This window comes from Lepidochelys olivacea (genome assembly GCF_965140295.1).
Source record: "Lepidochelys olivacea isolate rLepOli2 genome assembly, chromosome: 17".
In the NCBI taxonomy this organism is placed as follows: domain Eukaryota; kingdom Metazoa; phylum Chordata; order Testudines; family Cheloniidae; genus Lepidochelys; species Lepidochelys olivacea.
Window position 1 is genome coordinate 20,170,087 of NC_140427.1, and position 13,555 is coordinate 20,183,641.

The 13,555-nt window shown below is 48.3% G+C and overlaps 1 protein-coding gene across 4 annotated transcripts in view; it reads right to left on the reverse strand.

The window, feature by feature from the left end:
- Positions 1–669: 669 nt before the first annotated feature.
- Positions 670–13,555, reverse strand: part of AP2B1 (adaptor related protein complex 2 subunit beta 1) — a 97,820-nt gene continuing 84,934 nt past the window's right edge. For all 4 annotated transcript variants that reach the window (XM_084651018.1, XM_084651016.1, XM_084651019.1 and 1 more), the window contains 2 exons: positions 5,182–5,336; positions 670–3,677 (listed from right to left, as the gene is read on the reverse strand). In XM_084651018.1, the coding sequence (XP_084507144.1) occupies positions 3,603–3,677; positions 5,182–5,336 (230 nt within the window). In that variant the 3' untranslated portion in view covers positions 670–3,602. The remainder of the gene's footprint in view (positions 3,678–5,181; positions 5,337–13,555) is intronic.

Here is a 13,555-nt window from a genome sequence, read left to right on the forward strand (position 1 = left end):
AAGCTGCACACAAAATCAATAGTGCGTTGTAATTTAACTAGCAAATGATAAAGTCGAGGAGAACATCACGGTCTAGTAGCTCCAGGACACCAGAGTGGGAGTCAGGAAACCAGAGTTCTGTTCTCAGCTCTCCCACTGATCTTAGACAAGTCACCTCCCCTCTCTGTGCCTCAGTTTCCCTCCTGCCCGTCATCTGCCCAGTATATTTAAACTGAAAGCTCTTTAGGGTAAAGACTGTGTGTTTGAAGAGCTGGCATAAGGGGGCCCTGATCTCGGTGGCAGCCTCTGGGTACTATGGTAACGCACACCATAAATAATGCCAAGCACAGAAGTGAAGGAGGGGAAATGTGCGTTCGCTGGTACGGGTGTTACGGAACATTAGCAGCCAGGGAACAGAGTAGGGTTTTATTTTGGGCGGCCGGGGAAATCACCACAAATAAATCTCTAGTCACATGGCACCTTGTCTGCTTCTGACCAGCTTGGGGCAGTCTGAGCACGTTCAAGGTCAAAGATGGACAGAAATGGGGGCCTCTGGTCCACGGGTCACCTGGCAAGGACACCAGTGCTTCTCAGTAGAGTAATCAGCTGCTCCTGCTGCATCCTCCAGCCCCAAACCAGCAGTGCCCTGCCAGCCCCTCTTCCCAAACAGAAGCACACCACAGCTGGGCGTTAGTGTAAATGACAAGTTTATTGACAAGGACAGAAGGTAAAGCTTTACCAAAAAGTGAACACATCAGAGTGGATATGCAGTACAATGGAATGGCATCGACACTGAGCAATGCTCCTTGCCTGCCCTCCAGCTCCCCTTCCCACAGACCACGCTTCACGGCATGCACACACAGACACAGCACAGGCCCAGAAGAGACGCACAGACACCGGGGAGGGAGGAAGGAGTTCCGGGCAGGCGAGGGATTTGCTCAAGGTTTCGTTTAATTCTTTCCCATGTTCAGGCTTTACAGGGGGTTTAACTGAGCAAGACTCGTGCCATTATTCCCAGGGATCCTCCACCGCCTCTCCCAGGTCAGTGCCCTAATCAGCAATCTCCATTAGCCAGCACCACAGCCAGGGGAATATGGGGCACTGTGCAGAGAGAACAGGGCTTTCCCCTGCTGCCCCCTCACACCCTGGCAGGACTCAGGCTTGCTCTGCCCCCTCCCAGGCACAAAGCTGATCTCCACGGTGGAAACTTATGAGAGGCCGGATGCTGCTTCACAGCTTGGCTCTGAGGGGAGAGAAGCGTGTGCCGGCACTTTATGAATTACTGTAATAATTATTTCCGCAGTGCTCGCAGCCCAGCTATCCTCAGGGCTTTAGACAACCAATCAAACAGCCAAGCTGGTGCATGCTCAAGTGCCCGGTTTCTACAACTCTGTCCCGCCTTCTGCCCAGCCAGGATTCATGCTGCCAAATGATCTCTGCACCGAGGACGCTGGCCAGCACATACAGCAAAGGATGCAGTTGCTCCCAATCTTCACTCGCTTCCCTGGCTGAGAACTGGCTTCGAGCGGAGTCTCCCCACCATGGAACCATGTTTCATCCTGCCCATGACCTGGCCTAACCTCACTGGCCCCTTCCCTTCCCCCTTATTCTCCTGGTCCACCGTTACAGTCCCGTTCTGTATCCCCAGATTCACATGCCCCGAACAGGTGATCCCCGCCCAGTCTTGGGCTTCAAGAGCACAGGCTTTGACGGTTGTTTGTGGTCACATTAAGGGCATCACTTCACTCCTGGGGGAAGTGCTGTGCCAAGCGTCAGCTGAGAGCAGTGGGGACTGCAGAAGCCGTTCTGGGGCTGGGTTGACACGTTCACTGCGTAGACGGATAGAGCCAAGCCAGCTACTATCCCCGCTTTTGTTTCACCTTTCATGGTGTCTATTCCAGTGCCTTGCCTGTGACAGGGAAACTCCCTGGCTGGCAGGAAGCCCAAACAGCTGCCCTCCACCCTGGGAGCCTGCTGCATGAGTAGGAGCTGAGGCAGAGAGGAGTAAGGGAGCCTGTGTTCCCAGGCCAGTGAGTTTCAGACACTAGGAACCCAAATGACCCTCAGTCTACTGCCTTTGGCACAGAAAGCCCAGCTCTGGCGACTGAGGATGGAGGGAACGAGCCTGTGAGATCACCTCACGTACAGCACCCACTGGCCCCTGCAGCAGTAGGGTCATCTGGACCTGAGGGTTTACAGGGCAGGAGATTGCACTCAAGACTCTCCCCCTTCACTAAATATTTTGGGTGTCACAAGTGGGGGGGAGGGGGAGGGAGGTGAGCTGTGACTCCCAATCAGCTTCTCGGCGACTCTCCTTTGCACCCCTGGATAATGGGCACTTCCTCCTCAGGAACTTTTGACGGCAATTCTTCCAGGACCCTGCGAGAAAAGGCTTTCCAAAGCCAGGGGCAACTTGCCCGGCAATGCCAGTGACTGCGGGTGTAAGGGGGACGAGGAGTGGCTTAGACTCCTCCAGAGAATTTAACCTAAAGCGCACGGCCAGATGCTGCTGTGTCCTCCAGCTTTTGCACTCATCCCTCAGCAGGAAAGCGCTCGAGGATGCTCCCATAGAGAACCATAGACAAAGTGGCTGTGACCACCCTCTGCCAGGATTCAGATTTATCGCACGGGTCCTTCAGCCTGGACAGCATTCGGAGCTAGGCAGAACCCAACTCAGCAAGCTGAAGCTGACCCAGGGGGAGGAAGGCAGACAGGCTGTCACAGGAAGACACAGGGAATGAGCGGGAAGGGGGGAAAAATACGCAATGACTGCACCCCATGCTCTGTCAAGAGCCTTACATGCTGTTTCCGTCCTCATTTTGCCATCCGCTTCCCCATTATCAAACCAGACCCTGCCAGCTCCTGCTTCCCCCTGCAATGAAGACCCAATTCCAAACCCCAGGACTGCAACTAGGCAAGATAGCTGGGACACAGATTTTTTGGATGAGCATCGAGCCCCCCCTGCACAAGTACGACCCAAAGCCCCATCCAACCCAAACAGATGCACCTTGGATCCGAACCGGTGCTCTCCACATATCACTGGCTCCTCAAGGCTACGCTAGTCCTAGCTCACCTGTGTTCCCTTGGATGTTTTCACTACTCCAGATCGGGGGTTTTTTTTTTTCTTCCTTTTTTCATCTGGTTACAATAGGAAAAAAACCCCAAACGTATAAAAAATATAAAATAATAAAGTGCAGTTTGTGTTTCTATGATGCCTTTGCCTTGTTTTAATGAACAAGAGACTTGTCTTTTTCAGGTTTTAAACGAGCCATATATTACAAAATATCAACTACGCCTACCGCGGTTTAGAAAACGCTAAACATTGGCACGAGATGGAAAAGCCCACAAGAAAGAACGACAGAACAGTGGCGCTGGGGGGACACAGGAGTGGTTGAAGCAGTGGTTACAAAGTTTCCATGGACGCTAAAAATATCAAACAGTTGTTCCCTATATTATTATTAGCATGTGGATACTAATCGCTACCTTGGTTTCTCGGTGCGTTTGTCTGAAATCCTACACATGAATACAGCTGCTTCCAGTTAGAGTTCTTTGTCTGCACCGATAATGGGAGTATCCAGAGTCTCCCCTCCTCCCTCTGCAGGGTGAGACATGGACCCATGATGTTAGTTTTTCAAAATGCCGTCGTAGACCTGGTAGATGTACTGGGACACTTCAGGAGCCCGGCACTTCAGGGACAGCTAGGAGAGACGCGAAGCCGAGGTTAGCGTAAGAAGGCAGCAGATAACACACAGCCTATCTCTACGAGCCAGCCTGTTAATTCCTCAGGACCCATTTCACTGCATTGGATCCACACTCCACCCAGCCTAATGCACAGCGAGGCTGCCGTGGTGCTTCACCCGTCCCACAAGGTGCCATGCACACCAATGGTGATGCTTAATAGAGAGCCAGTCTGGCCTAGCAATTGTGCTCCTTGAGCTGGAGACTGAACCCAGGACCCTATGGATCTCAAAGCATGAGCCTCTACTAGTTGGGCTAAAAGACCATGTCCCCTAACTCTGCTGCAGCAGCAGACTCAAACCTCAAGGGGGTGACAAAGAGCCACACCATGTTAGCACAGGTTACAATTGTGTTTTCCAGGATACCAGGTTTTTGTGGTTTTTTTTTTTCTAATTTACATACAACTTCAAGTATTTAGTCCCAGTTGCTCTCCCCAAAAGCTACTTACCACCGAAGCACTGAGTTCTGCGAAAGCGCACTCCCGCTCACGTACGGAAAGCTAGCCAATTTTGTGACCGAATTGGGGAAAGGACCAACAGAAGATAAATGGGACCCCACCCTTACGAATGCCTACTCCTTAGCAGTATGATTAATAGACTTGCACCAGTGTTCAAGGGGGGACCTGTACACTCCTGGTAGTCCTATCCCCCAGAATCGGAATTCACACCACACTAAACCAAGACAGTGCCAGTGGCTGGCATAGGTCAATAACCTTGAGAGGTGCTTTCCCTTAAGGGCAATGCTAACCACCAAGCTGCCAATTCCCCCAATAGCAGACCAGCTTGCAAATCAGACCCCTGCTCGCACTACTGTATAACTAGGGAGCTTAACGCAAAGCCAAGCTCCCTTTTCGGTAGTATATTTTCAAGGATTTTAATTTTCTTTCCACACAAAGGGCCCCCCCGGGGTGTGCCTTGAGATTCTCAAACCAGGAGAGAGACTCCAGCAGCAGCGAGGAGAATCTACGATAAGCAGTAGGGAGGCAGGACAGCTAAAGGAAGTAGCTACATGTGGGATAAGCAGCGCTCTTGCCTTTGAATGGCTGCCACAGAGGCAAGGCCAAAGAAATCTCCGAAGTCCGGACAGCTGGTCTCTGCTTCAGCAGTCAGCATGGCAGAAATCTAGTCTTGTTTACTAGAGGGGGAGGTGGAAAGGCGGGGGTTGTGGAGAATTCTGGCAATGCTTTTGTGTTGATTTCTCTTGGCTGATTCTCATGGTAACAATCTTGGCCAATAAATGTCTGCTGCTGAGTCAGCATTAACCCAGCTCAGCGGGCCACGAACATAGCTATCATCAGTGGTTTCCCAACTCCTCCCAGCTCAGCAGGGATTTTCTTTGGTGTTGAAATTAACAGGCCCTGCCCCAAATGAGCATGCTGGGAAAAAGCAGACTCAGATTTGAGATTGCTTGGGAAAGGATGTGTGACCTCTCCTCTCCCTCCCCCCAAGAGCCAAAGGGTCTTACTGTGTAATTCGGATTCCCCGGCTGAATACGTAGCTCAGCCAAGATCCAGATGCCGTTGGTGAGCTTCAGAGACTGGTAGAGCATGTCCTGGCCTTCCACATTCCTCTTGGCAATGGTGTAAACATTATTGTTCTGCAGCTTACTGGAAACAGTGTCTTCAAATAGAAAAACACCTCTATTAAATCAATGGTCACATCAGACATACAGAGACAAAAATACAGAACTATACCCCCAAATGTCATCTGTGTTATCCTAGACCCTAGGAGCCCTAGTCATGGACCATGGGCCCACTGTGCTAGGCAGTGAACAAACAGAACAAACGAATACATAGATGAGGAAGAACTGGCAACTGCATGAGACAGTGAGTTTATGGGGGAAGGTGCACATTAGAAAATGAGGCAAGAGCAGATTTGGTCATAAGTGCTCCATTTCCCTGGAGACCTCCCTTCGGATTTGGGTCTCCCTGCTAATTTAGCATTTGCTTCTCCCGCAGGGGTCACACTCCCACCTCCATGATCACACTACTCTAGGCAAGACGAGAGTTCAGCAAGGCCTGGGTCCCTTCTGGGAGTTGCAGATTCCTAGTTCCCCGAAAAAGCCCAGAACTTGGGCGAGCTGATTTTGGACATTGTGCCATGCACTTCTGAGCCAGAGGATGCTGCTGGGTAAGAACAAACGAGATCATTGCTTAAATTGCAACTTTGGCTTCTTAGTCATTAACACAATTCTCTGAATTCAATCCCTTTTCAGTGACTTAGCGGATGAGAGAAAACGCTTTCCCTTTCTGCCTCTCGGCAGCGGGGCCGTGATGAGGTTTTTATACGATTTGTGACTGGTAGCACTGGGAAGAGACGTATAATTTTACCTGCACATAAATAGATGGCTGTAACCATGACACCTATTTCTCAGGCACCTCACAGAGAAACAAGAACAGCAGCAGGGATCCAGAACACACAGCATTCAAATCAATGGCCCACACTGATGGCCTGTGGAAGCCAAAACCCAACTTAAGGAGGGGCTGGCTGTAGTCTTTCTGAGGCCAGAAGGAAAAAACTCTGGGCCACAGAGGCCAAGATATGAGCAGTACCCCTGTAAGTCTCATTCCTAAAGCCACACAACCTGCTGACCTAGGAAAGCAAGTTCAGTACACAAGAACATAAGAATGGCCATACTGGGTCAAGACCATGGTCCATTCCTGCCCAGCATCTTCTCTCCAATAGTGGCCAATACCAGAGCTTCAGGGGCAGTGTCCAGAACAGGGCAAATCTGGAGTGATCCACCCCCCTCTTCCACTCCCAGCTTTTGATAGTCAGGAGATTCTTGAGATAACCACAAATGTCCCTTGAGGTCCCAGCCACTCCTGGCTGTTGGCTACCGGGGTAATTTCCTGGCTTTCCAGGACGTTACTTACAGCGGTAAGTTCAGCTGATATTCTATCTACAAGTTCACCAGGTGGTTCTTGTGTTCTAGCCAACTTCCAGTTGGCTTGAAGGTGTTGGCACAAAGTGGGACTGGAACTCAAGCTGCCCCAGGCTGCCAATCCTTTTGCTCCAATCACTTAGACCACATGGTCATCCTTTCGTGTATTGGCTGAGGGCGCAATTATTCATAGGCTCAGGAAATTCAGAAAAGGGAGGAACAAGGATGTGGCCTGTATTCCCAGAATCGCCTTCCTGAGCAAAAGGGAGATGGAAGCTCCTCAAGCAATACACGCTGGGGGGAGCCTTCTGATGCCCGTTTTGAAACTCAGCTCCCTCCTGTGCTCCAAAACTGTTACAAGTGTTTACCGCACAGGTGAGCTGATGGCACTTGGCTGATTAGAGCACGGCATTTTCAACTCACCCACTAGAGAGAGCAGAAGGAAAGTTCAATACAGTCTATTTCCAACCTCACAAATTCAACAGTTCCCTTGTGCCAGTTCACCCTACAATGGTGAGGTGCGTGCGCGTGGAAACGAATGGGCTGGGCTGTGTTGAACCCTGGTCAGTAGCTTGTACTTTCCACAGCAACCAGGAAGATGGAGAGGAAAATGCAAATTTGGCTGCATGCAGCTGGACAGACCCAGGGTGCCCTTTGGAAACAGTGGCAAGTACACCTCAAGGAAGGCAGCAAGCACTGGCCCAGAAAACCCACTACATGAAAAGGGATGGTATGGTGGCAGGACAGTACAGCGTCCACATAGGTAGCGTGTACCTGACCAGCCAGTCTCCAGGCAGCACCTTCAATCGCCCATGTTCACAAATACTAAAATCCAGAGCACCACACAAAGGGGTTGTTTAAAGAATGGAAGTGATTAAGTCAGCACTGGAGCAGGGGGTCAAAGAAAGAGCATCTGAGTCTCAATCCATACAGCAGAGAGCAGGGAAGGGTCTGACTTCTCACGCTCACACTGCAATCTTGCCCTGGAGCAACTGCCTTTCCTTCCTCCACTTACCCAGCAGATCAGGGCTGCAGCTGAGCTGCTGTAGAATCGACTATCCCTGAAGAGCGGAGAAGCTCTCTCCACAGCATGGGAACTTTGAGTTCAGGCTTTACTCAATGAAGACCAGCAGCTGGACTAACCCCGCTACCCTTGGAGGCTTTAGGACAGTGATTTGCAGAGGAGGGGCAGGGTTCATGCAGCTAACTACTCAGACAGAGTCAGGTTTGGGTTTTCCTCTCTTCCTTGGTTACTATGGAAACTAGGAGAGGCAAGTAACTAATGAATTCCTGAGCCAAAACCCCTCACTCTCCACTTCTCCTCCTACTCCATACGAAGGGCCCACCTGGGTTAGGAAAAGATGCAGGGCAGAACAGTCCGCTCCTAAGCTCAAATGGAGCCAGAACAGGCATGGAGAGGCTCCGTTACAAGCCGTATCAGCTGACAATTGTGCTGGGCACAGACAAGCCCCAGATGGGGATCAGGATACAACCAACACATTTGTTTCTTGTGCAACCTAAGCAGATTGCCACACAGAAAAATCTGCAGAGGACCCGAAAGGCAAAGCTCTACTAATGGTGGGGATGCTACATTGGGCAGTTGCTCCTGTCTGAAAGGAACATCAGCCACATATTAGTTGCAACTTAGGGGTAGATTCGCTTCCCATGGGGAATGGAATGGGTCACGTTTAAACCCTGATGTTTAGCAGCAGCTGCTCCCTGGCAGCATGCAGGTTCAAAGCGCACAAAGAGGCAGAGTACCAGCTCTATAGCTTCCGATACCTTCGCTCCAGTCACCTTAATGATGGTTGCTACCAATACATTACAGAGGGTGAGGCGCATCCTTGCACAGGATTGGCATCCCGACAGCCTGGATTCTGTTGGTGCAAACTAAAGGCTCTGACCCCCAGCAGGGGCACTGAATCTAATCGCAATTGGAGCCCTTAAGTCTAAACTGGGGACCTGCTGAGAAGCTTTTTTTGGCCTCTTACTAGCAGCAAGCCTTAAAGAGGTTAGAGAATTGCTAATTCGGCCAAGCATGTCATTTTCAACTGTTGTTCCCCAGACAGGGGAACTGGAGTGGAGCGGTCCAAGATCACACGGGAAGACAGAGCTGGGGTTAGAACTCCCAGGTTCCTGCTTTTGCTGTCTTGGAAGCACATCATAAGATGGCTGGACACAGAAGCCATCAGGTGACTCAGCCACTTATAACAATCCAAAGACAAGCGTGCTGGGGCTTGGATTGTCATTTGAATCTTTCTGCCTCCATCTCTATTAATACAGACTTCAGGATAAACACACACTGGAGGGCGAGTGTCATTTCCAGTTTCCTTCCATCCCCAGGTAGCAGCTCCAGCCACTTCTCTGTAAGCAAGTCTAAACCAATGTCAGTTTCTCCAAGATCGGGCAGCGTCGCTAGGCAACAGTGCCAGGCAGTGCCTTGCTCAAGCAGGACAGTTAATGCCATGCGACAGCACTGCCTTTATAAACAGACATTTGCTGGGAGCTGTGAGATCAGCCTTGCTTTGAATTGTGCTGCGTGTTTATCAGTGAGAAGAACTGCAACACAAGGCAAAGCCTCGGTTAATGGCCACACAGTACAAGCAGGTTTCAGAGCAGCAGCTGTGTTAGTCTGTATCCGCAAAAAGAACAGGAGGACTTGTGGCACCTTAGAGACTAACATTTATTTGAGCATCAGCTTTCGTGGGCTATAAAAGTGAGCTGTAGCTCACGAAAGCTGATGCTCAAATAAATCTTAGTCTCTAAGGTGCCACAAGTCCTCCTGTTGTTTTTACAGGACAAGCAGAAGCTTGTCAAAAGGCCATGCTGACTGCGTGCAGACGCCCTTCTCTGCACCTATGGGACCCGATGACAGTGCAAACCCATCCGAAGGATTCATGGTTCCTTTAGCAGCGCAGGATAAGCTGCATCCGTCCTCAATATGCAACTTCAAATAGGATTTTGTGAGGGGTTGTTTTTTTTTAAAAACATGTTTGTCTTCTATACAGAAAGGGTTATTTTTAATTGAATTTTTAGATGAAAAAGGTAATGACAGAAGGAGTTTTCCTTCTAGGGAAACCTCTCGAATACATAACAGCCACAGCCACCACCACTTCTGCCCATACTTGTTAATGACAAATTTAATGATCTTTTTTGGGAGGGAAGGAGGGATGAGATGCCAGTTGCCAATTAAGGCCTCCATCCTGCAAAGACTTGCTTTACATTGCAAGCAGTTGCAATGGCTTCAATGGACCACTTGCTTGTGTAAAGTTAAGCACATGCATAAGTCTTTGCAGAATCGAGGCCTAATTTTATAAAGGGAAAATAAAATTAATATACTATGCTCAAAAATATCTGAACTGTGCATTTTGTAACACAGGGAATTCACACACACACTGAACCAGATGGCTACTCTCATCTGACTAGGTCCCGGATACAGGATCACATATATAAAGCTTTGCCACCTACTTATTGAGATGGGCCTTTTTCTGAGTTCAGAGCCCTCAATACTATTCAGCAGTGAACAGTACAAATCAGCAAACAAAACCTAATTACTTTGTCTGCAGTCATGCAACCCTCAAATGCCTCCCTGTGCTTCTAGCGACATTTGACAGAGCCTGCGGAGTGAGCTGTAGCTCACGAAAGCTTATGCTCTAATAAATTGGTTAGTCTCTAAGGTGCCACAAGTACTCCTTTTCTTTTAGTAAAGAGATGGGTTCAAGCAGAAGGTGCATCTGCAAATCTTGCCTGATCCCATCATGAAGAATCAGTCATTTCCAAGTGATGTCAGAAGCACAGGGCTTTGACTTCTACTGCATGATCAAGGAGAAGCTGGGGTTTAATTCTGACATGGAGGAGCCCACCTTTAAGGTTGGGGGGCAAGGGGTTTCCATACCCATTCAGTAACTGGCCTCTCAGCAAAAGCACCAGTTGGACATTTGGTGGGGGTGGGGAGTTGGGTCTGTAATGTGGACATCTGTCTGCTGGGAAATTTACTGTGACCCACCAATCCATTAGAGAGACCACTGAGCAGGCAGATGGTAACTACCGTCCCTATCAATCTGGGCTGCCACTGAAATCAGAGCATGAGGCGAAAAGTGCCCGGGGCCAGATTGTCAAGGGTATTTAGATAGCTAGAGATCAGATGGGAGCCTAGCAAGGTGTACAAACTGCCTATGTGAGTTAGGCACCTAACCTGATTCTCTAGATTCTACTAGGTGTCCATCTACATCCTTAGGTGCCTAACCACCGTGGAAAATCTGGCCCCATGTCCCATGCACTGTCCAATCCCCCACATGTCCCTCATTTGTAGGGTGAGAGGTCAGGAGTCTGTGGAAGGAGAACAAAATGTCTGAGGCATTGAGTTAACCTGCCATTTTCTGTACTCTGTTCTTATTGGCGTCAGCGTCTCCCCTTTGCCATTCATAATCCCGGGAAGGAGCCCACTCTTTTGGCAAGGAACCGTGTGACTCCACAAATTTAGACTGCATAGAACCAAGGAATCAGGGTTGGGGAAGAGCAAGTCTTCAGTCAACTTGTACAAGCATTGCCCACAACCGGCCAAAGGAGCTAAGACCAGTTACGGAACATGGACCTATTTGTGCTGTAAAGATCCTGCCTGCGAGCCTCCTTTAGGAGGGAGGCTGTATTTCACCCTGCATATGGAGAACTAGGCCATATGTTCAAAATTGCCCAGTGCCCAGCTCCTCCCCTTGGAGAGCTATGGAAATCTGGTTGTTTTATTTAGGTGTGCCAATGGAAGCACTGGGGTGCTGAAATCTTTTGAAAACCTGTCCCGTCTTGTTCTTTGAACAGATTTATCACACCGACTCTGGTGTCAGAATTAGCTCCACTGTATTCAAACCTCTCTCAGCAGCAAAGGGCTGGAGAGGACTCAGAAAGCCACTTTAGACAAAGGAACACTATCTTCCCAGGACATTACATACAAAGCACAGAACTATGGTGACTAAGAGATCAAAAGCATTCTTTAGATTAAACCCAAGTATTGAAGTGCAAACCAGTGAAGGGTTTCATTTGTATGTCAAGGGTCGGGCGAAGAGCAGCAAACAAAAGGCATGGATTGTATGGGAAAAGAATAGAAATGTACTAAGATCTTAATAAAAACACACGCAACTGAAAATAATGGGACTGTCATTCCACCCCAGGGTTCTGGTGACACTGATAAAGAAGCAGGGCAAACAAGGTTATCAGAACTGCTCAACAGAATGACAGCGAGATTACATACAGCCAGACTGGCATTATTCTTTAATTGTGTGCACGTATGCACACAGAGGTGGAATTCCCATCGTGGAAGGGTTTTAAGAACAGGTTGGCCAAACACCTGCCAGGGATGGTCTAGGTTTCCTTAGTCCTGCCTCAGCGTTGGAGGATGGACTAAATAACCTCTTGAGGTCCCTTCCATCCCTACATTTCTATGATTCTGGCACACCCACAGACAATACAGCTCCTGTTTTATGTGAAGGGCTTGTCTGGACTAGGGTATAAGGTGTGTTTTTAAAACGTATTAGCTAAAATATACAGGCAGTCAGACAAGATGATAATATATAGCCCCTTTTGGCCTTAAAAATCTATTAACATCTTTTAAACTAACATGTTTTAAGAAATTCTAGCGTGAAAAAGGAAAATTGTATTTTAACATGCGTTAGTCAGTGGAGGAGAATGTGTGTTTTCCAAAAAATTACCTAAGCTAAATACATTTATGAACTTGGTATCGCACATGCATGGCAGGAACACTGACTGATGCTGGGAACTATGAACCTGTTTAATACCATATCCAGATGGCAGCTCCGACATCTCACGAGTAAGAATTTCAGTGCAGAACAGGACCCTGTATTGAAATCTTTCTACGCCTGGGGAGTTTCTAAACTTTGCCCATCACTGCTCTGGAGGTCGCAGCTTTTTAAGCTCTTCTCACCCTTTAACTGGATTTTTCCCTGCCTTTTCATGTGAGCAGAATCATCGGGGTACCAAAGTCTTAAATTAGCATAAAAGCCAGCACATGAGAAAATTGAGGTTGTACCTTTAATCTTAACTCTGACCCCTTGTGTGTATCCATGACAACAATCTAATTACATGATCACATGGTTTCTCCGCTAAAATATCATACAACTGTTTCCCTATAGCCTCAGATACACGTGCAGAACCTGAATGTATTTAAAATATAAAATGCACCCATAGGTATACCTTAAATAGGAGAGGAGTCCATTTAGTTACACTCTGGCCCAATCTGCACACGACTGTTAAGCAAGACCCACTGATTGCAATGGGACTCATGAGGGCATTGTAGTCACTTATGGGATTGGGGGCATAGGCCCAGATTTTTAAAGGTATTTAGACGTTGCTGCACTCAGCACTGCAACACCTAACTGATTTAGGAGCCTAAATAACTTTTTGAAAATGAGGCGTAGGCTCCTCAACCCGCGAGGCAGTGCAGCATCACCTAAATACCTTTAAAAATCTGAGCCTGAATGTATAAAGTCATACAAATTCAAGAGACAAAGTCACAGCTAGCCCATCCTGGGGAGACAAGCGTAGGATTGCTCCTTCCAGTACATTTTGCCCACAAAGATTCAGTAACATTTGAAATGTCTTCATTGACAGAAATGTTTGTGTTTCGATCTGCCTTTTATTTAAGGAAAAAGGATAAATAACCAGAGTTATTAGGCTAGAGGTGCTTTGAAATCTGACTGCTGCCCAGTGACAGACACACAATCCTGGATGTATAGTAGCGCACAGAGCCATATAAGAAATTAGCAAGCTGCATCCCTGACTCAGTAAAAAAAACTGATCTCTGCTGTAAAGAGATTTACTTCTAATTTAAATGTCCCCTCACAGAAATCAGCATTCATCACTCAGCTGGATGGCAGGGCTTCTGGTATCTTCTGTCTGGATTTTGTAAGATTTAAGCATTCACGAAGATGGAAGGGAAGGGTCT